Genomic DNA, 23,034 nt, shown 5'->3' on the forward strand with positions numbered 1-23,034 from the left:
CCATGCAAGGCTCCTGGCTCAGTGTGGTGCCAGCTGTGACCCAGGTCAGCTCTGCCCACAGGCAGGGCATCCCTAGCTAAGCATTGCAGTGCTGCACTGCGGAAGGAGACTGCCAGAGCCTGGTGCCATATCAAGAACAGATTTATTTAAAAAGTGACAATCATGTAGTTCATCTTGTGAAGAGCTCTGCGGCACTAGCAGCCTGGCCTCAGCCCCTGTGCTCGCCAGGAGCATGTGGAGTGTGTAATGAATGGCAGGGAGGCAGGGGCTGGCACAGCAGCAGCCACAGGGTCCCAGGCCTGAGCCAGCCAAGAGGTGACGGAGACAAATGCAGCTCCGACAGCAGTGAGGAAGATGTCGGGTAGCTGAGAAATGCCTGAGGAATATCCCAGCCCGTGGTACAGAGCTGCTGAGTCAGGCAGGGGTGGCCCCCTTGGAGGATGCACAGTTAGAAAAAATACAAAAACAAGGTCTCTAGAAAATGTTGATTCTTGCACAATAGAAAATAGATCTGCCTGATTTTGGAAAGCAATTTGGTTTTTAACATCTAGTGCTGATTGTTCCCCCGCAGTGCAGGAGGGCGATGCCGGTGGCTGTGCACGCGCTCGGGGGCTGGTGTGCCTGGAGATCCTGGGAGAAGGCTCGCTCCTGCCCCGCGACCGCATGCAGGCCAAGGTCAGGCCTTCTTCACGTCGTTGTGGTGCTCTTGCCGCAGCGCTCGGGGCAGCTTGGGGTTGATGAAGAATCCTTTCAAGAACAAGTCTCGGACGAAATACGGCAGGTAGCGGTGTATGAAATACATGAGCCCAAGGCCCTGCCCTGGGTAGTAGCGCACAGCTGGGTTGGCAGCCAGGAGCCCGTCCGTGATGCTGTTCACCACTGCGCTGAGGTCCTCCACCGCCACCTTCATGAACTGGATGAACTGGCGGTTGATCTCCTCCACGTAGTCCTCGCCATAGGCCTGCAGCAGCTCTCGGGGCAGGCTGGCCACCAGCCGCTGCTTCTGCAGGTTCCAGAAGGCAGGGTCGCACGTCGTCCCTGCAAGGACGTGGGCCCCCATGAGCTGTATGGTCCCCCCTCCTCCAGCCCCCCTGGCATGGGTGCCAGCAGGCCCCAGTCTGCTCCCAGCCTCCTGGGAAAGTCCTGCTGAAATCCTGGCAAAGATATGCCATGAGGGAAGCACGGTGGTAGCACCGTGGTGGCTCTTGGTGTTGTGGGACTGGGCCAGCAGTCTTGAACCCTGCCTACAAGGGGGACAGTGCTACCATAAACATGGTTGAGCTGGTTCAGCCAGCTGTGGTAGCAGAACTGCTGGCAGGGCTTGATCCTGACCCTACCTCACACCAACTGGAGCCCAAAAGCCACAGGAGGGCCACCGTCCCCAGGGAGGTGGCTGGGGATGCTCAGAGGTTGCATCCTGCACCACCAGCTGCTCCTGCTATTGCTCCATCTTCTGCCTCCCCGAGTTACCTGCCTTTTGCCTGTGGGCGCAGGTAGCAAGTGGGCACTGACCCTCTTACCTGTTTTGTAGTAGCCAGGCAGGACGAGGCTGACTTTGACCCCCCAGGGCTGGAGCTCGCTGCGGAAGGTGTCCATGAGCAGGCTGAGGGCTGCCTTCGAGGCCCCGTAGGCTGCCAGGCAGGGGAAGGGTAGGTCACCTTGCAGGAGCAAAAGGATGAATGAGCGAGCTCTCAGGCAGCTGTCTATGTGGTTGGGGGCAGGCAGGGACCAGGAGGGCTTGCGTAGGGCCACACTCCTGGCCCCTGCACAAGGCCTTAGGTTTTGTTTTGCTGAGAAAGCAACTGGAATTTGCTTCAAATAAGTGTTTTAATGGGGGGGAAGTGGGGGGGATGGGGGGTGGGGAAGAGGAAGCTGGTTTTCCCTCCCCGGCCAGTCAAAGCTTGGGGTTGTCATCTCCAATGTAGGCGTCTGGCAGCTGGGCTGGGGTTGCCCACACTGCCTGCCACCAGGCTGCCTGTCTCTAGGATGCACAAAGAGCCCCATGGCTCCCCATTTCTGGGTGCCCGCTTCGGGGCTCAGTGATGCCACCGGGTTGCTGGTGCCAGCCTGATGCAGGCTGGCTGGGGAGGTGGAGGTGCCCGGGGCGGGTGGGAGCCGTGCTGCACCATGGGGATGCCCGACCCGCACCCAGGCTGGGGGTGCCAGGGGTCTGGCGGGCCATGCCGAAGGCAGGCTGCTCACCTGCGGGGCTGCTCACCTGCGGGGCTGCTCACGGTGACAATGCGGCCGCTGGTGGAGCGGAGCAGGGGCAGCAGCCCCTTGGTGAGCTCCAGCGAACCGAAGAAGTTCACCTCCATGCAGGTGCGAAACTTGCCCAGCGGCGAGAGCTCGGCATCGGCAATGGTGTCATTGAAGCCAGCGTTGTTCACCAGTCCCCAGAGCCCTGCAGGGATGGGATGCTCAAAGAGGCAACCCGAATGGGTGACACCCCCCACCCCACCCTGGGGATCCCAGCTACTCCCCAGCTCATGGGGGTCCTGCAGGGGAATTGTTGGGTGCCCTAGGACAAGCCCCATTACCAGAGGCTGTTGACACAGGTGCACTGCCACGCTGGCTGCAGGCTGAGGTCCCGGGAAGCCGCATGGGGTCCCCGGGGAGGGGGTGTACCAAGGGCTCCTACCTGTGCTGTTGGTGTGGGCCTGGACGTGCTGCAGGACGCGCTGGATGTCCTCCGGCTTGGTCAGGTCCATCTGCAGCAGCGTCAGACTCGGCGAGCAGCTCCTGCGCAGCTCCTGGGCGCCGGGACCCTGCGGGTCCAGCACGCTGGCAAACACCCGAAAGCCCATGGCGTCCAAGTGCCGTGCCGTCGCCTGCCCGAAGCCTGAGTCACAGCCTGCAAGAGCCAAGAGGAGCCCTGCAGTGGGTGGTGACAGCCACCGGCCAGCTGTCCCCAGCCCCCAGGGACCCCTTAGCTCTGCCTCTGCATCCCCAGGGACCAAACCTTCCCCTCCCCCAGCATCAGTCCCCCTCCTCGGGACCACCCTGGCTCATCACCCTGCTCCCGGGGACATGACCTTGCTCTGGGGCATTCACAGGTCACGGAGCTGCTGTTTTCTATCGTCACACACACAGGAGGAAGAAAACACTCCCTTATCTGCAACCCCATCGCGCCCTGAGCGTCTCTCTGATGCGAGGTGCAGGTAAAACTGCGGGCATGCTGAAGCACCGGGACAGCCCAGAGCAATGCGAGGTGGAAGCCATCAACCCCCAAAATAAATAGCCTCCAAAAGCTCCATCGGGCACCATGCAGGGCTGGCACAAGGTTCCATGGGAGACGCTGCCTCTCCCTGACTGCTTTTTGCCTCCCAGAAATGGTGGCCAAGAGGCACAGCAACTCCTCACCTGGCTGGGGTGCCGAGGGGATTAAAAAGGGGGAGGAAAAAAAGAGGGATCCTGGTCTGTTCCTGCCACCCCTCATCCTTCAAGGGAGCAGCTGACTGGGATGTCCCATGCTGGAGAGCACTGGGTGCTGCCATGCCTGGGTCCAGCCTCATCTCCTCCATTTCAGCTTGAGCAGGGGCACTGCAGGTGACACCATCACCCACAAAGCCACTGTCGGGGTGGCTGGGGGACAGCCTGGGCAGGAGCTGGGTGTCACAGGGCAGCTGCAGGACCAGTGGCCAGGGCACAGCAGCCAGGACGCAAACAAACAGCGGCAGCAAGGTACAGCCTGTTCCTGGGGTGATGGCAGTGCTGATAGCTCCGAGGAGCCTGCACCACTGCTGCTGCCCAGTCACATTAACCATTAACAAGGGAGCGCTGCAGGGGCAGCCCCATGGGCCCTGCACCCTCCTGCCCGGCACCCTTGGGTGCTCCTTAGGACATGCCTGAGAAAGGGCCCTATCCGGCACCTGGAGCCACCCCAGGACTGACACAACGGCAGCCCCGGGCACTGCCACCCACTCCATGGGCCCCCACGAGACAGCAGCCCCTCTCCTGCCAGCCCCAGGGTGGGCATGGGGACCGGCTGCCCCCCCTTCAGCTCCCTGCTCCCACAGCCCCAGGCTGGGGTCGGGGCACTGCTGGCTCCAGCTCCGGGGGTGCTAGCTAAGCCATCCTCAGCTTGGCATCCACGGGCTGGTCCCCAGCTCGGCTTTATTGCTGCAGCAGAAACCCACAATAAAGCCCCTGGCCAGAGGCCGGGGCAATAACACACCCCAGAGGTGCTCAGCTGGCAGGAAGGGGCTGCAGGGGGACCCCCCCACCCTGCTTTCCCATGCAACACCCAGCACCCATCATGGGTGCATGCCGGGCCAGCTCAGCGTCGCCCCCGGTGCCGCAGGGGATGCCGAAGCTGCTGCGGGCTGCCAGCTGCACATCCGCCTCTCCCCTCCCTGGGAACAGGTCGTGCTGCCAGCAGCCGGCCAGATAAGGTGCATTTCGCTTTTCCCAACGAGGCAGGAGAAAACTGCAATAAAGATAAGGTTCAAAAATAAAAGTGCTCGCAGCCACGGCCTCACCGTGCTGCAGCCAGCACCCTGCCTACCACCGCCGCCGGGACACGGTTACCTGCACTGCTCCTGCCCCAGCTGGCAAGAAAAGCTTCCAGTCTGAACACCAAGCTCCCCGTCACCTCCTGAGCCTCAAAACACTGGGAAACATCCCAAAAACCCGAGAGACAGGTTTGCCGGCTTGTTACAGGCAAGCCTGGCAAGGAGGGAGCAAACACAGCCGCGTGCCGTCCGAGCCAGGCAGGGTTTGTTTTGCCTTAGAGGAGTGGGGCAGTCGGAGGGTTTGTTTCGGAAGTTTTAATTTATTCACACACACACACAAAAAAAACCCCACCCCTCCTGGGAGGCTGGCAGGAGGCCCGGGGCCAGGAGGGTGAGGATGCTCTGGTGTCATTTAAGGTCTCCAGCACTGCTCGGCTTCCCAGCCGCCGCACTCAGGCATGGCCAAGAGTGCAGGGAGGGACAATGAAATCCTCTGGGACTATAACACATGGCCCCAAAGCACAGCAGCTCGCTGAGGACCATGCTCGTTCCCTGTGGCTACCAGCACTCAAGTCGCCGGCCTCGCCGGGGCTGGCATGAGAGCCGCTGCCGCTGGCTCAGCTCCGCCGGGAGCGCTGGAGCCAGCCAGTCTGCACGGCCCCGGCGAGGCTGGCGCTGGGCACGCCGCCCTCCAAGGATGCTGCATCACGAGGAGATGTCGGCGCCAGCTCCCCTGCTCCCAGCTTGCCAACCGGTTTTGCATCCGTGCCGGCGGGAGGGACCGTGGTCAGACCGAGCGCAGAAGCCCAGCATAAGGAGCGCAGCAGAGGAGAGCAGGCGGGTTGAAGCCCCCCATCGCATCCCCCCCGTGGGCCCCGGGCCAGCAGCCAGAGGCTTTTGCTGCAGCAGGAGCGAAGCCCAAACCCGGGTTGCAAAATCTAGCAGCGCTCCGCAGGCTCGGCAAGCGGGGGCAAACGCCGGCTCCAGGGGCTGGCTGGCCTTCTGCTGGAGCCCTGGATCGGCAGCAGTTCCCCCAGGACTTTGCAGAAGCTCCAGCCACTGCAGTGACTCCCCCAGGAGCAGGGCACACCAGCCTCCGCTGGGATTTTGGCAAACGAGCCCCGGCTTTACCTATCATCTTGAGCAAGCAAAAAGGTTTGGCCTCCAGCATCACCGCTGGGGTGCCGTCTCACCCACTCAGGGAGGGCGAAGAGGACTGACCACGCAGCATCGTGTGCCCACCACCCAGAGATGCCCCTCGCCAGTGAAAGCAGAGACACTGGAGGGCTGAGCTGTGTCAGCCCAGCAGCTCCCGGCCAGCCTGCCTGAGCCTCCGCTGCCCGGCCGTAGTGGGGGTAGGCACCATTCACGCTTCCTCGCTGCTGGGAGCCAGGTTGGGCTCACGTACCACCGGCTGAAGCTGCCGTCCCAGTTTGGTGTGGGCCCATTGCTTTCGGGTGAGTCAGGCATGGCATGGCACTGGCTTTTTTGCTGTCTCATATTCGCACTGCTCCTGCAGCCAGCACCAAGGCTGCCACGCATGGCCACATGCTCAAAATCAACACCACGGTTTGCTGAGCAGAGCTGAGATGGGTGATAACATGGCTACCGCCCGGGAGCTGCCAAACCACAACCAACCCCCCCTCACCCTTGCGCCCACTGCCAGCACGGTACGTGATGGAGGGCTGCTGGCACAGGTCCGCAGCGCTCACGCCAATGCAATGCAGGAGCGGCTTCCCCACCGGAGCTGTGAGCCGTGAATCCTCATCCCTGAGCTGCAAGCTGTGCATCCTCATCCTCAAGCCATGAGCCATGCACCCTCATCCCTGAGCCACACACAACAGGAAAGGATAAGCACAGACCTGCAAAACCTCAGCAGCTAGAAGCACAGCTTGGCTGGAGAAGCTCCATGCAGCTGCAAAGCTGCCAAAAGCCTTGTGGGTGCCTGGGCACAGCAGCAGCTCCCCAGGAGCTGCTCTCTCCAGGGCCACCCAGCATGGAAGCTAGAGAGGGGTTACCCCAGGACTGAGCATCCCTCTGATGGACCGGCTCCCCTGGGGTTAGCCCTGGCAGCATGGGCAGCCAGCAGCCCTAGGGGCAGCTGTGGCAAGGGCAGGCAAGCAGGGCAGCTGCTGGGCATCCCTTGAGGATGCCCCATCTTTCACCAAGCCAGGAGGCAGCTGGGTGCTTGCCAGCTGGGTTGGGCACCTAGAGCAGCATCACCCCCTCCCCAGCTCTGCGGGCCATCACCTCGGTGCCCCACTTCCCCCCTACAGCCCTGCCACCGCTCCCTAAATCCTAGAACATCAATCCCACCTCCCACACAGAGCTTTTGGGCTGTGTGTCCCACCACCCTGTCCGAGACGCTTCGCCAAGACAGGACTGTCACCAGCCTCCCAGCCCTGGGATGGCGTGGGGCTCAAGGACACCTTCAGCCGGAGGGGCGCTGGGGCGCCGAGGCCGAGCAGATTAACACTCTGAGCTGCTTGTTTCCAGAGGCTCAAACTCAAATCCTGCCTGGGAAACCAAGCTAAACACGGCTGATGTTTTGCTTGGAGGTGTTGCCTTCTGGCCCCGGCAGGATTCATCGCTGCCACCTCAGATCCAGCTCCTCTGGGTGCGGGATGGGATCGAGCCCGGCCGCATGGCAGGGAGGCTCTGCCGGGCACCCGAACGGGAGCAGCAGGGACTGATCCTGGCTCAGGTGCTTGGGGACAGTCATCCTGGCTCCATCCTGGGAGCACCATGGGAACCCCGTGGAGGAGGAATCCCAGGGCAAGGTGGCATCAGAGGGGATGGGGCACCCCAAAAGGGACTCAGGGAGGAGGGGGGTCCCTGTACGGAACAGGTCCAGGCAGGACGAAGCGCCCAGCAAAATCACGCATGGGCAAGGCCCTGCGGCCAACACCTCCCGGATGCCGCCCACATTTGGAGCAAGGAGCGATAAAGGGGTGATGTAAGCCCCAGGCGAGAGGGAACAAATTCTTGGCAGGGCACTGGGGAGGGAGGGGACAGCAGGAGCACCTGTGCCCATGGCAGCTGAGCCACCACAGCCACCTGCCAGCTCCAGCCTCCCCAGGCAGCCATCACCCACCGCCCGCCTGCACCCAAGGTCCTGCTGGGGGAGCAGGGCCGGGCAGGGGCACTGGCAGCCCCCCCAACCCCACTGCAGCTGGTGGCATCGCCGTCAACAGGAAACCGCACCCCAGCCGGCGGCTCGCACGACAGCGTGCTGTGCTGGCAGCAGGGTATCCCCGCTCCCCACGGAGCCCCCCAGAAGCAGCCTCCGTGCCTGGGTGCTGGCGGATGGGGCCAGGGTGGTAGCAGCCCCAGTGATGCTGCTGCTGGTCCTCAGTGCCTGGTTTTGCGAAGCCATGAGCCTAATTAAATTAAATTAAACCCAGGGAGATGCATGCCTCCAGGGATGACCCAAATCTCAGCCCCAAAGCCCTGGTGAGGGGACAACGCACAAGCCCCCCTCCCAAGCAAAGCCTCAGCCTCCTTCCCCGGGCAGGGCCTCAGCCAAAGGGGGGCACACACCGCTTCCCAGGGACCCCCCGCACAGCACAGCCATGCCAGAGGGAGATTACTGGCCAGGATGCTGACAGCTCCTGCAGCCTGGGACAAAGTGCCACATCTGCATCCCTCCAGCAAGTTCTACGGGTCCAGGTGGGGGGTCAGGCAGCCCCTGAGCCCCCCTGGGAGGCCCATGAACCACAGCAGAAGGCAGAGCTGGGGATGCCCATCACCACAGGGGGTACACAGGTGACCCAACCCCCTCTCCACGCTGGGGACAAGGGCCAGATGGTGTGAATTACAAAGGATTAGCCGAGTGTTTCTGAAGCTTCACACGCCATCACCTCCATCCGGGAAGATATCTTTCACTTAAACAAAACAGAAGGGGGGAAAAAAAAAAATCTGATTTTCTGCCTAGACAACCCGAAGCAGCCAGACAGAGATGACAAGGAGCCCCGAGGCTGGCGCAGATGGGCCCACAGCTCCTGAATTAAAGCCCATTTCTCAGGAGCAGGTGCCAGCTCCAGTGCATCAGTATTGGGGACCCAACAGCACAGGAACAGCCGTAAGATAAATCAGTGTCAGGAGCCACAGCCCTCCCCATCACTAAAAGCCACCCAGATGCCTTATCCCCTGCCCCCCCCCCAAAGCTGTAGGCAGCAGATGCTGCTTGCAGCCAGCAGGGCTAACGAAGCCAGGAGCTTGTTACATTGCAAACAGCCCTGGTGCAGCCAAGACAGAAATGAGCCCAGCCACCTTCCACTGCACAAGGCCAGTGCCTGGCATGATGCTCGAGAAGGTCAGGATCCATCCACAAGCTTGCGGTCAGCCTCAGCCCAGGCTTTAAGCTCTCTCAGGAGGGCAGCTTCGCACCCAGACCCGCTAAGCTCAGTCTAAGGGCTTGAACCTGCAAAGTCAGCAGGTGCAAAAGCACCAGAGTCTTCTTCAGAGACAGGAGCAGCAGGCACAGCACAGCCCGGGCGATAACCCAGCCCCGGCACAGCAGTGATGCTGCTGCTGGTGAGGACAAACCCAGGGCTCACAAACAGGCAGGGCGGAGGAAGTACCTCTCTTCCCAGTAAACGCTGCGGCACTTTGGGGTTTCACAGAAAAAGGGCACAGGAATTTCCTAGAAGCAGCCACTTGCCGCTTCCCGGGGCTGGACAGCATCTTCCAGCAGCTGCTGCCTCCACCGAGGGCAGATCCTCTCCCCAAAAGAAGCAGCCAGACTCCCACAGTCAAGGATTTGAGCCTTCTGCAGGCAGGGATGAGCAGGAGAAGCAGCAGCATGGACATTACCTGGGAAAGGGCACTGCCTGGGATGTCCTAGATGGATATCCCCCCAAGAAGAGGAAGTTGTGAAGAGCTGTGGTGATAACTGGGTTAATAATCACCTTCAGAGGGAACACGGTGAACTGGGAACATGGAGCCGTCGAGCCACGAAAGTCATCCATCAGCAAGAGCTGTCGCTAGGAAGGACACCCATGGCCCAGGGACAGCTTGACCGGATCAGTGGCGATGCCAAGCCAGTGCCAATAACACATCTGCCTGGGATCTTGGAGAGGGAGAGGCCAGGTGGGAGCCAAGCTGGGAAGCCAGAAAGCTCCACCAGCCACAGTCAGGGAAAAAAAATGAAAAAAATAAAAATAAAGCTACAGCAGTTTCAGTGGAGTTATATCAGTTCAGGTGTATTTTGGTGATGAAATTCTACTTTGCTTGTAAGGTGCAATCTCATCAGTCCCTTTGTCACAAGAATAAACTCCCACCACATGCCACAAGCCCAGGCAAGCAGAAAAATGAGTGCAAACACTGCCCATCCCCACATCACGATGGGCTCTGCATTTGCTCCCTTGCAGCTTCCAGATCCATATGGAGCTCAGGTTTTGGGGTTTGTTTTTTGTTGTTTGGTTGGTTTTTGTTGTTGGGTTGTATTTTTTTTTTTTTGAAACTGAGCAAAACACTTGAGTGACCACCAGCTGAGCTTCAGCCAAGACAGCTTTTTCAATACATCGAGCTGTTTAGACCTCCAGGCTAAGAGCCATACCCTACGGCCACCTCAAGCCCCACCAGCCCCTTCTGTACCCGATTTAAGTTGTCCTCTCCTCACCCTCCACCTGCAGTTCCCACCAGCTCTTCAGAGTCAGAGTTTGAGTATCACAAGACTATTTTGGTGCATCTTCCCAAAATACATGAAGGTGGCCCTCCAGGCTGATGTGCTTGGACACAGTTGTGCTGACCAAGGCTGAACAGCAACGCACAGGGCAGCACCCACGCGTGCCCTTCAGCTTGGGACAGCACAGGCAGAGGCCAGCACACCAGCTGAAGGGGGGACAGAAGTCACCAAGGGATGGCTGCGCACCCCAGGTTATAAAGCTTGTCCCCACCTGGTAACTGGGACCCTGGGGAGGAGCAAGCATCCGTCACATCGGTCATTGGACAGGGTCATGAGAAGCAGATGCGCACAGCATGGTGTTTATGCCAAACTGGAGCATGGCCACCAGAGCAGAGAAACAGGGTAGGGAGGGATCACAAATCTGCTCACAGGTATGTCTGGTGGAAGCTGAGAGACCCAGCACAAGAAGATCACCACCACCAGAAGAAACAGAGAAAGGCTTGAAAGAAGAGGCCAGACATTCAAAGCATCCACAGAAGACATCACAGCAGGTACCTCCTCCAGCACCTTGGCTCACCAGCCCATCCATCCTCTCCATCCCCAGCCTGCCTGGGGAGCACCCACCATCTGGCTCCCCAGGGTCAACCACCCAGCAAAAGGATGCACTGCCACAAAGCCTGTAAAGCTGAAAACTGCTTTTCAAGATTACAGCCTTAGAGCCAGCAAATCCCAGGACAGCACCATGTGCGACAGGGAAGCCAGCTTCCAACAGGGAAGTTGATAAAGCTCAGGGGCTGGCAGCTCTCCAGGGCAGAAGGAACCTGAAGGGATACATTGCATGTGGAAGCACGCACAGGCTGGGACAGAGGAACAGGGACTGGAGATAATGGGCATACCATAGCACCCTGAGAAGGAGGTAACAGGCATAATGCTGGGCAAAGTTTAAAAAAAAAAGTCCCAAACTATACCTATAGCAACACACTGACAGCATGAGGGCAATGGTCTTGGGTGTTTTCCACCTTGCAGGCTCTGCAGCGGTATCTCAGATCTGAGATTACAGGAGGAACATCAGGAGGTGAAAAGGCATGAAAGCCCTGCAGCCTTTCCTCCTGCATGGGTCAGCTGGGCAAGCAGAAGTCCCCCAGCAGGAATTTTGGGCCAGCACTGAAAGAAGACCATGGGGAGAAGGCAAATGCTTGCCCAGGCTTGGTGGAGGCACCTTGAAGACACTCCCCCAATCCCTGCTGAAGCCAAACCCCGGCTGGGCAAGCCCACCACCCCCATGCTACCAGTAGTAAAAGCAGAATGGCTCTTCTGTAACCAGATCCTGGCTTGAGGGGAGCTAGACTCAACAGTGGGTAACACAATCCCAGACCTTATTAAAGATGTGCTGCTCATTGGGCTAGAGGGCAGCAACTGCCTACACTTCTTCCAAAGTATCCATTCCCATCTGACAATCTCATTTCTGCAGAGAAGTCTCTGCTTTGTTGCTCTCATGTCCCCACATAACCCTGAGCACTAATCAAGCCAGCTTGGGTTTCTCTACCAACTCTGTTCTCCCACAGTGTGCAACTTCTATGTGCTTTTCCTCCTAATTAGCTGTGCTCATAATTTTTGGTTAACGGTGCTAAAAAAACCACCCCAACAGGTCTGTGTCATTAGTGGGCTTCAAAAATGCTTATTTAATAGATAACTGAGAAAAAGCTGAGTGTATATATCTACATGCCTGCAGTGAGCAGGGGTAGGTATCTGTTTCTGAAGAAACCTAGCAAGGGCAAGAAGAATCCTAAAACCATGGAGGGCTGCTGACAAAGTGGGGGGAGAGCTTCAGCCCTGCAAAGAGACAGAGAAAGCAGGTTTTCTGCTCTACTGCCAGAAACCAGCAGCAAAACCCATAACTAGAGTTAAATGTTGCCTTTTTTTTTCTTTCAATATGCAGGGGATTGCTTGTACACCAGGGCTGGAGTTTGGGTGTTTGGTTTTCATCCTGTCCCCCCCCGTCTCAGCTTGGAGGAACAGTTGTCTCTGCTGTTAATTTTTAATAGATCCTGGAAAAACCAAAGCAGTTCCAGGGAATGAGCTGATTTTCAGCCTGCATTTAACCTGGGTGAGACCCCACGTATCTCTAAGCTGGCTTACCAGCTCCAGAAGCAGAGTAGAAGTTGCCTCTGGAGAGCTATAGTGTCTCTGCTTGAAGCGTTACTTATCACAGGGCTGCTGGCAGGCTCAGCACCAAATACAGGCTGTAAGCATGCCATGCTGGTGCTCCACCTGGAGCAGAGGTGCTCATCCCAAAGCCAGCATGCATTACTTGACAGCCCCAACGTCTGGACCCCTGACATTTCTCAATCACCCAGTTTAGCTGGAAAACAGGTCTAAGAGACAACATCAAAGTCCAGATGGGAGCGATGCTGCTCTTTTACAAAGGAAAGTTATTTACCTTCATGACAGAACTGTGAGAATCCCATCTGGATTGAATCACTCTGTCCTGCCAGTCACCAGATGCTTCAACATCTGCTGAGCCCATGGGAAACGGCAAAGCTCCACTTGACTACGATCAAGTTGCAAAACCTCTGTTAACCTTGAGCATGATCTGAAGCTCTGACCCATTTCAGATTGTTAATGGGGCATGCAATTGTAACAAGAGAGCCTCACCAGGAAAACCGAGTTTCCCCTGCAGCGAGGAAGGAGAAGAGAGGAGAGCATGGCAGGTTTGGGTCTGGAGCAGCCTGACCTGCCAATTGGTTTTGTTCACAAAAATGATTTGTTGGGGGACAGACTGGTCTGCAGGTGCTGGCTCTGTAGGCTACACCAAGAAGGAGCAAGGATGCAAGAGACCTAAATTGCCTCCCCCAGGCAGCACTCCTATGGCTTTAGGTTATTTCAGAGCTGTGTAATTCAGGTGCAACCTTTACACACAGAGCAACAATTCACTGTTTTCAACTTCTCATCCAAGCTGAAGTGTAAGAATCAATACCTTGCTACGCAACTCATGTCTTCCCTCTGCTGTGGCAAAACCCTGCAGGTATGCAAGGTCTATGGGCTGGTTTGCGTTCAGTCCTTTCTGAGGATCAGGCAATTAGCTACAGTCTGAAGAACCAGCCCAAGCAGTCACACACAGCAGAGCTACACAACAGCAAGGGGCTCACAACTGCTCCAGCTGCACAGCAGAGCCCCAGGGTGCTCACGGCCATCCCTCTACCACCTCCAGACACTAAACCCAGTTGTGTTGGGTGGTTTCTGTGGACTCACCAAATTTCAGAGGCATCCAACTAAGACCACAAGGACCAAAGGATGATCTAGGCTCACATCTAAACTGACCCAGGTCAAAGCCAAGCCTTGCATGAAGTGCTGTCACCCTGGATCTGGTGAGGACAAGCAGTGACAGTTCATCACCTCCCTCCAAGGCTGCTCTCGCAGACCATCCCCCTTGCACAGGCTACAGAGGCTGGACTGCTTTTTATATTGATTCTCAATAGGAAAGAGATAGGGGATACAAGCAACACCCTTCCTCTTTGCTCACACAGCTCAGGGCAACACTGCTCGTGGTGAGCCTCCAGCATACACTTGCACCACTGGCCAGCAGTGCCAGCCACCAGCATCAGCACCCCGGGGTGCCCTGACCACACACGGGTGGTGAGGGATACCAGGTATCAGCTGCCTTGCAGCTTTCTGGTGCTTGATCAGCAGCTGCTCATACCCAGCCTGCCCATACTGCAGGCACACTGGGGTCCCTGCAGCCTCCCATGCTTGGCCAAAGCCTGGGCCGGACCTTGGGCTCATCTTGGAGGCAGGTTTGGGCTCACAGGCAGGCTCAGGACAGCACATCAAGGGCAGCATGGAAACTGCTGCTGTCTCCCTCCCAGCCCTGGGCCAGAGCAGCTGATCTCCACTCCCCTCCTCATCCTGTCCGAACTCTCAGGGCTGACCTCTCCCAGCCCAGCTGCACAGGAGGGCATTCTCCTCCTCACTGCAAACAGCTGTGACCTCCCCTAGGAAGGCAGGATTAACACTTTCCTCACCCCCTGCCCCGAAGCCAGGCTGCATACATGAGAGCAGCACGCCTGGAGAAGCCGGACCATCGGGATGCAGAGCAAGAGCTCCAAAGTCACAGCCACAGATAAACAGCACTGCAGGGACTAAGTGGTCACCTACTTTGCTAGCCCAGGGCATGCACCATGGAAGACTGCAGCATTTCTCACTCCCCTCCAGCAGCAGGCAGCTGCCCATCCCTGCTCCGGCCAAATCCCAGCCCCTGAAATGCAAACCTGCAAGAGATGGGGAACACCACAGCTTTGCAGCCCCTGCACAGGGTCAGCAGCTTTGCTCTGCAGCTCCGCATCTGCTCTGCTACTTTCCCACTGAGCTGCACAGTGAGTTTTCCTTCAACCCCTCCCGCAAGCTAAGTTTTGATCAGCCAGCCATGTCCGGACCAGCACATGGGGCTGGAGCATCACAGGCAGAGCTGGACTTGGCGTTGTTCCCAGGGGGTCTGGGAGAGTGGGCAGCTGGAAAAGCTGGGACCCCTCAACCGGGAGGTACAACAGCACTGCAGCCACATTCCCTTGCTCCAGTTAAGCATCACCTGTGCAACTCCCTGCCACAGGATTAAGCCAGCAGCAAGAAATGTATATAAGAGGAAACAATACCCAAAGCTTTTTGGGCTGGGAGCTGCGGTGCTCCATGGCAGGCATCAGGAAGGGACTTTGTTGCATTTCTCAGTTGACCTGCAAGGTCTAGCATGACAGCCAGCATGGCTCACACACCTTCACTGATGCCCAGTATCCCCAGGCACCCAGCTCCACATTTCTCCCTCTGCTGTGTTTTGCTTCCCATGGGCAAGAGAAGGAAGGTCAGGCTGCCTTTCTCCAAGAGCTTGCTCCTGCACTGATCCTCCCTGGCTGCTCCCACAGGAGACACCAGCAGTGACTCAATACCCAGTTGCCAGGAGGTGTCCAGAATTAATCCGCAAAAGAATCAGGCCAATTACTATGCAAATGCTCAAGCGAGGGATGCCATCCCAGGCAGAGCAGCCCTCGCATCTGCCCCTTGGCAGGCACCTGCTGTAGCAGCAGTAAGGAAACGCCAATCCCGCACCACAGGCTGCGCCTTGAACCTGTAAAACCACAAAGTATTTACAGCCAAGAGCAAACACACCAGAGCTGCAGAGGTGTCACCTCAATGCACCAGGGTAAGAACACCTTGTTCCAGCCACTGACGCACTAATTATACAGGCAATGCCACAGAGCCAGGGCTGGCTTGACCTGGCGTGCCACAGGGCACCTGTGAGCGCATGGCTGTCAGACATGTCCTCCCCAGGCAGCCCTGCCCTGCCATGGCTTTGACCTTCACTCGGTTGAATCATTCATTCATCCGCTGCCTCGCTCCTCCAAGCTTCTTCCTTCCGAGAGGCCTCTCTCCACTTCCCACCGGCACCGCAGAGCCCTTCGAGCCGGACAGGAGACCCGGCTCTCACCTTTCCTTCTCAAAGACCCCCCATCGCAAGACCCAATTTTCTAGGAAATGCGCAAATCCCTTTCTCCAGCTTGGGGGTCTCCAAGCCCAGCCCAGCCATTCCCACCAGGATGCGGGCTCCTGTCCTTGGCAGCACCACCGAGGTCGTGCCCACGGGTTTCCCTCCCCTCCACATCCACGCGGAGCCAGCAGCACCCTCCCAGCACACCTGCGGCAACAGCCACGCTGGCTCCAGCACCTCCTCCTCACCCTGTGTCTGCTGCTGCCATCTGACAGCAAAGCACCTGCTGACCCCAGCTACCTTCATCATCCTCCCGTCCCACTGCCAGGAGGGAGGAGAGAGGAAAGCACTTGTATACCAAGATACCCCAAAGAGATTCAGCCACCAAAAGCCAGAGCTGTGTGAAGCCTGGGCTGGGAGCACAGCACGTTCCCTGCCGAGCCACCTTCCCCACGGAGGAGCTCTGTGCCAGGCAGCCCCAAGAGGAGGCGGGCAGCAGCTGAGCAGGGGATTCCCCTGCAAAGAGGGGGAACAGCCTGGTTTGCCCCCAGGACAGAGCTCTGGATGGAGCAGCGGTGCTCAACCGCCGGTAGCCGGCCCCGTCGTAGCCTCTAGGGGTGCCACGGGAAGCTTTCTAAGAACAAGCATGGCTCCAGAGGCGAGGAGAAGACAACCCTTGGGCCAGCTGAGGCGCTCCCAAACCAGCGCTCCGGCCCTGCGCCAGCCCCACCACATGTCCCATCCAGTCTTCCGGCTTCCAGAGGAAGCAGCTCCCGGCGTCGCGCCGCCACCGGCGCTCGATGCGCGAGGAGCCGCTTTTGCGGGGGCCGACGCAACTCCCTCGCGGCTCCTCGCTTCAGGGCGAGGGCGACGGCAGGTACGGCCCGGCCGGTTCTGCTTGGACACGGAGGAGGGACGAGCGGGCCACCTCTCTGGCCGCGGGACGGCACCCAGACGGGCCCCCTCTCGCAGGACCTGGCCGGCACCCGCTCCCCGCCGCCCCCACGCCGGGGCCGTCGGGGCTTCGAGGCCGCTGTCCCCGCACTCACCTGTGACGAGAACGGCTCTGCCCGCCACCGGCAGCAACCTGCGGGGCGACGCCCGCCACAGCAGCAGGCAGGCGGCGGCGGCGGCCAGGGCGAGCCCCAGGGGCAGCGGCAGGCAGGCGCGGCACAGGCTCTGCAGCCCGGCCAGCAGCGCCAAGGGCAGCACCAGCCCCCGGCCCGGCCCCAGGGCCCGCCGGGCCGCCCGCAACGCCAGGCTACCGGCCAGCGCCGCCCACAGCGCGCCGTACGCCCACCGCTCCAGCCCCGCTTCCATCCCGGGCCCCGGCCCCGCCGCTGCCGCCGCGCCCGGCCCCGCCGCGCCCGTTTATAACCGCCCAGGCGGTGGGAAAGGGGCGGGGCCGCTCCCGGTCCCGCCAATGGGAGACGATCGGGCCCGCGGCGGGGGTACCGGGCACCGCCGGTACCGGCCCGCAGCCCCGCCGGTACGCCGCCGCGGGGAGCGGAGCGGAGCGGGGCGGGGGGCGGCGGCGCGGAGCCCGGCGGCGCGGAGCCCGGCGGGACCCCGCGAGCCGTGGCTCGGCTCGGCTCGGGACATCGTGCCGCCCGGCTAGGCGCGGTTCAGCGCGGCTCGGGAGGGCGCGGGAGACAGTGCCACCCAGGTGGGCACGGCTCGGCTCGGCTCGGCTCGGCTCCGTGCAGCACGGCTCGGGACGGCATGCCGCCTACGGCACGGCACGGCACGGCTCGGCTCAGCTCGGGACGGTTCTGGGCATGATGCCACCGAGGCAGGCACGGCTCGGCTTGGCACGGCTCGCTTCAGCTCGGCTTGCTTCAGCATGGGTCAGGACACCATGCCACCTAGGAAGGCATGGCTCAGCTTGGCTCGGCTCGGCTCAACACGGCTCGGGACATCGTGCCACCTAGGAAGGCATGGCTAAACTCGGCACGGCATGCCTTAGCACAGCAGCGTGGCTCAGCTCGACCCAGCGCAGCACGGCTTAGGACACCATGCCACCTAGTTGGGCACAGCTCGGCTCGGCACAGCTCGGTTCAGCTCGGCTCGGTTCAGCACAGCTCAGAACATCCTGCCACCTAGGTAAGCATGGCTCAACTTGGCTCAGCTCGGCTTGACACAGCACAGCTCAGCACATCTCAGCTTGGCACAGCTCAGCTTGACACAGCACGGCTCAGCTCAGCTCAGCATGGCTCAGGACATCATGACACCTAAGTAGGCACAGCTCAGCCCAACTCAGCTCAGTTCAGCAAGGCTCAACATGGGACAGCTTGGCTCGGCTCAGTTCAGCATGGCTTGACTTGGTTCAGCATAGCTTGAGATGTCATGCCACCTATGGCACAGCTCAACTCGGCTTGGTTCAGCACAGCTCGGGACATCGTGCCACCCAGGTAGGCACAGCTCAGCTCAGCTTGGTTCAACTCAGCTCAGCTCAGTTCAGCTCAGCTTGACACGGTATGTCTTGGCACAGCTCAGCTTGGCTTCGTGCGGCCTGGCACAGCTTGGCTCAGTGCCTATGCCGGGCAGAGCTTCCCGGCAGGAAGCAGCAGTGCATTCAGCCCCGCTCAGCAGGAGGGCAGGTCCCCTGCCCACTACCGGAGCCAGAACCAGTGCCACCAGCGCCCACGTCCCGTGGAACAAGGGGAGCACAGGACAGAGCCTCCCCCCAGGGCCACTCCTCCATTGGGGTCTCCCCCCACCGGGTGGTGCCCCCAGGACCTGCTCATCTGCTGGGGGAGCACCACACGGGCGCTGGGCCACATGCCACCCAGGTCCCGGTGCCTTGGCCAACCACGCTTGGGTTTCTCCTGGTGCCTGGAGCAGGCAGGTAAGGTGTGAATCCCTTCCTAGCTGCTCCCTACAATGCGGGGCTGACAACCCCTGGGTGATCCCAAACCATTTCTCAGCACCCAGCTCTTTGTTTGGCACCCGGAGCAGGCAGCACCCTGCCACCCGGCTACCCAGCGTTATTGTGGGACTGCAGCACGCGAGCCGTGCTGGAATGTCAGCGCCTGGCTTGCCCCGGCGGGTGCCACGAGGCTCGAGGGAAGCCCTGCCGTGCAGTGCCGGGCGCCAGGTCCATGCCACCTCCGGTGAGTTCTGGCAGGAGCTCCCTGCACCGCCCCGGCCGGGGGGGCAAAGTCCTCTCCTTTCCAGGTTTATTACACAGGGTAATTGCTGCCGCTGGGCTCGCTTTATTAAGCACCTGCTTTAATATTTCACCAAGTCTCCGTACTCGGTGATCCTTCGTGCGTCCCTGCCGTGGGCCTGACCCTCGGTGCCTTCTGCGTGGAGGGCGAGAGGCTTTCGCGTGCCAGCATTGACACCGGTCTCCGATCCTGGAGAAGCCGGACTCTGCCAGCCGGGCTGCTGTCAGTGCCGGCCACCCCTGCCAAACCCCACGAACCCTGGCATGGTGGTGGAAATGGGAGCAGATGCTTGTGTTATCCTTCTTGGAAACAACCCCTGTGGTACCGGCGGAAAAAACACATTTCATCAGTGGCGACGGCAGCGCTGCCGAAGTGCAGTGTCGAACAGGCTGGGGTGGTTTTACTGGGGTGTGGTGGTGGGACCCAGCTGGGTTTGCAGCCCTGCTTTTCCAGGCAGGGGAATGCCAGGAATGCCGATGAGGTAGAGGAGGAGGAGGGATGTTCCCAACAGCATGGCTGCAGGCTCTCCTGCAGGAATCCAGTTGCTTGCAGCACTGGTCTGCTGAACTTGGTGAAAACGATGGAGGTGGCCACAAGGCAGAGCCTTGGGGGACTTGTGCTCTGAAGAGGAGCCTGTTAAACATCTGCACTCATCGCTTCACCAGGGCTTGAAAAATCCCGTTGGAGAAAGGTTGTTTTCCAAAGATGTGGTCTCCTGAGAGAGCATCTCCCACTGCACCGGCCGAGCCAGAGCTGCTGGGGCATGCAAGGAAGTGGAATCAGGGATATGGTGCTTTACAGAGACAGCCAGAATGTAGATTCCATACCAATGATGGTGTTTCACAAAGGGTAGATGCAACGTGGATTCATGTGTCTCCTTGAGAGCTGGGTTGGGTGTCTATTCATCAATCTCTTCCAGAGCTCCTCACACATAGTCTCAGGATGCCCTTCTGGTGGGACACCTCAAGATGGGTTGTAGATAGCCGTGGTGTGCTCTGTCAGCTGCAGTCAGGGCTTTCCATGGATGTTGTCACCAAGAGGTCCGGTGGCATGGGGTTGGACCACCAGCACCCTTTGCCAGCCCTGGCCGTCCCCCAGCTCTCCTCCAAATGGTCGGCGTGCAGTTAGGCTGGCCTTGGTGCCTATTCCCTTGAAGGCAGTGCCTGGCCTTCTTCATCTTCCCATTGCTCAACACCCAAGGGTGCCTCCCAGACGTGCTGTGCTGTTAGGAAATGCTGGTGATAGCCCCATTACCTTTTGGCCTACTTGAGCTCTTCCATAACTGTTCTGCTAATTACAGTTCACATTTTTCAGGGGAAGCGGGGCTGGTTCAACTGCAGGCATCTCCCACACCCTTCCTGGGGCTGCTCATGCAGGTCCCCGGGGACACACACCATATTTTCCTAGTGCTCCCCTTGCCCTAGGCTGTTCCTCCAGCTTGGTGGAGCCTCCCATGACTAACAGGTTTTGAGATAATTGTTCCACTCCCTAATCTCATCTGCAAAAGATTCATGACATTGTTTTTGAAGTGCCATGAGCCATTTCCAGGGGCTCTAAGCCCATGAGGGATGTGATTCATCCACGCTGCTCCCACAGGTACTTAATCGGTACTTAATCGTCTCCAAAACAGCAAGTCCTTCTTCCACAGCTATTATCTCCTTAGGGAATACCACACAGGCGAGCGCCTAACAGGACACTTTTGTCTGTTCAGCGCTGATGAAGACTTGTGCCAGCACTTGCTGCCTTGCACAGGCCATGGGGTATAGTCCTTCCCCGGGAGCAGTTGTCTCAGGAGAGGGGACTGGGGCTGGGACCCCCTTGGATGTCACTTGTGGGCTGGGTACCTACCATGGACCATCAAGCCCACGGGAAAGGGGGTACTGGAAGTGTCCCTTGCTAACTAAAGCAGATGGGGCTCCTCTCCCACACCATGTCCTCAAAGAGCCCTTAGGATGGATGCAGGTCCATCCTTCTTTGCTGTGAAGGTGTGAGACACTGGAGCCCATTGGCATCTGGGGCCAGAAACAGTTCAGGAGTGACAAAGGCCATTGCACTGCCTGGAATTAATTCTCTTTTTGACCCAAAGTGTCTTGCAGAGGACAGTGATTAATTACTCCCAGCATCAAATATTTGTGTCCTACCACTGAACTTGCGCTGTTCTATGGGTTCTGGTTGCACTTCGCTGCTGGAGTGGGAGCTCTCTGTTATCGTGGCTTTCTTCTCTGGGGAGGGCAGATCCTCGGGTTGCTGTGATTCAGCTAAGCCAGGCTCAGCTCCAGGAAGCCTTACCTGCACCCGACACTTTAATGTCCCCATGATCCTTCTCCAAGCCCAGGGCATGGAAACCAGGTCTAGCAAAGCCCAGCCTGGAGGCACTTCCCATGGCATGGCCAACGTGGGCCACAGCTGCCCAAGGAGCCACCTTAACTCTTCATGCTGGGATCTTCTCCTCCTTCTTCCCCCAGGACTTTCCATCCCTTGTTTCCAACTTACTTCGGGCCATGACTGAGGACTTTTGGGGGGGCTTTTCTTATGTTTTGCTGCTGTAAAACACAGGCAACTGTTCGTGCCCATCATCCCATGCATCTGATGCCACGTTGCTGGGGTCAGCCTGAGTCCCAGGCTTTGATCCCCCATCTGCAGGGGGTTCCATGTGCCTTGGCTGGATGGTGGGCACAGCCCAAACCTCTCCCTAGCTCCTGGCAGGACCTCTCTGTTCCTGGGGTACTGCAGCTGGAGCAGCTCCTTCAAGGAGTACCAGGGCTGCTCCCTGGAACAGCATAGCTGGCAGCATGGAGCATCCAGCCAAGCACTGACCCTGGATCTGACTCTTTGCAAATCCCCTCATCTTTGGAACATTCCTGCCTCCGACTTGTTTTTTTCAGGTTGCGCGTGATCCCCAGGTATTTACAAAACAGGGCTCCGCTTCCAGCTGCATTTATGGCTTTGGGAGATGTTTCACCTCTGGGAAACCACTCCCCAGCCTGACCTCGAGCTTTTCCGCCCCAGTGAGGACCCCATGTCACCATGCCTGCTCACCCACGCAGCCTTGGCAGCCCCTTTGCCAGCCAGGCTTTCTGCACTGCGGTTCTCCAAACAAGAGCTGCTTTTGGGCTGCAGGGACCTTGCTCCTTTGGTGTGGCTGGGAAGCGTCGGTGACACTCTGAAGTGCTCTCAGCTCCACTAATGCCTAGTACTCTGCATCCCCCATCTCTTCGGGCACGTGTGGTACCCTTGCCAGGCTTGCTTTGCTAGCCCAGCATCACCCTCCCATGTCCCATCTCTCCCGTCCTCATCACAAGGCATCTGCCTCAATATTAGGGAGATGGGGACAGGGCGAATGTGGCTCCCCCTTGGCCATGAGGCAGATCCCAGGGGAATCCGGCTGGGCCACACTCCAGGTGACATCCTGCCACCTCTGCCCTCAGGGGAGAGGGCAGTAGGTCATGGCAACCGTGTGACCTGGTTCCCATCCCACACCTCCATCCCACCCGGGAAGGCAGTTGCAGAGCAGAGTGTGTCACCAGCCCCAGGTTGCTCAAGCGAGTTGGGGCCAGGAGGTAGAGGAGTCCTCCTCCAGCTGAGACATTTGGAATGAGCAGGAGGAATTTGGAGGAGGCAGGTGATCATGATGCTCCTGGAAGGTGGCCAGGACGCAGTGGCACTTGCAATAAGTGCTCTGGATGGCTCCGAGCTGTGAGCAAAAGTGATGTTATGCTGTCCCTGATGGGAATTGTGCTTCTCACGCAAAGTGGTGGGGCTTCATGGCAACCACAAGCCCAGGACCATGGGTGGTCCCCCCGCTCCGTGGGGATGTGCCCGTGTGGCACGATGCTGGAGCCAATCTCGGAGCATGGCAGCAAAGAGGACCCCACGTTGGGACAGTCCCATGGAAAGGGCTGGCAGGGTGGGATGGAGGAGGCAGGGGACATCTTCCAGCATGGGTTCTGTAAGGGGTGGGAGCGAGTCTCCATCGCCAAACTGCTACAAAAGAGGGTAAATGTGACAGCAAGTGGAGCCGGGCTCGTCCCCACTGTCCCCTGCTCAGCCTCCCCCGCTGCCCCCGCCTGGAAGGGGGCCAGGGACGAGTGCTGGAGAGACAGCCGAGCGCAGGGGGACGGGAGCTTGTCCCTGCCAGCAAGACAAATGGCTGGGACCAAGGACGTGGCTGTCATCTCACCGGGGACATGGAAGGGGCAGGACGTCTCGCCGGGGTGGGGGAGCGGGGTGCAGCCCCCCTGGGTGTCAGGGAGGGGAGAACAGCAAACTGAAGGCCAGCGACCGAGCGTCTGAGGAGCGGCGGGA

General features: G+C 59.2%; 1 protein-coding gene across 1 annotated transcript; it reads right to left on the reverse strand.

Annotated features, from left to right (window-relative positions):
- Positions 1–239: 239 nt before the first annotated feature.
- Positions 240–16,886, reverse strand: HSD11B2 (hydroxysteroid 11-beta dehydrogenase 2). Its single transcript, XM_075040439.1, has 5 exons — positions 16,609–16,886; positions 2,642–2,854; positions 2,219–2,404; positions 1,521–1,658; positions 240–1,038 (listed from the first exon to the last, which is right to left on the reverse strand). The coding sequence occupies exons 1-5, from the start codon at positions 16,877–16,879 to the stop codon at positions 677–679; spliced, it is 1,170 nt and encodes a 389-aa protein (XP_074896540.1). The 5' UTR covers positions 16,880–16,886; the 3' UTR covers positions 240–676.
- Between the last annotated feature and the right edge of the window lie 6,148 nt (positions 16,887–23,034).

This window comes from Buteo buteo, chromosome 11 (genome assembly GCF_964188355.1).
Source record: "Buteo buteo chromosome 11, bButBut1.hap1.1, whole genome shotgun sequence".
In the NCBI taxonomy this organism is placed as follows: Eukaryota; Metazoa; Chordata; class Aves; order Accipitriformes; family Accipitridae; genus Buteo; species Buteo buteo.

Excerpts from the sequence above, each read along its gene's own strand:
- HSD11B2 (XM_075040439.1), bottom strand. The coding sequence starts at position 16,879 with ATGGAAGCGGGGCTGGAGCGGTGGGCGTACGGCGCGCTGTGGGCGGCG. Across the intron at positions 2,855-16,608 it reads CAGAGCCGTTCTCGTCACAG|GCTGTGACTCAGGCTTCGGG; the intron begins GTGAGTGCGGGG and ends TGGCTCTTGCAG. Across the intron at positions 2,405-2,641 it reads GGCCCACACCAACAGCACAG|GGCTCTGGGGACTGGTGAAC; the intron begins GTAGGAGCCCTT and ends CCATCCCTGCAG.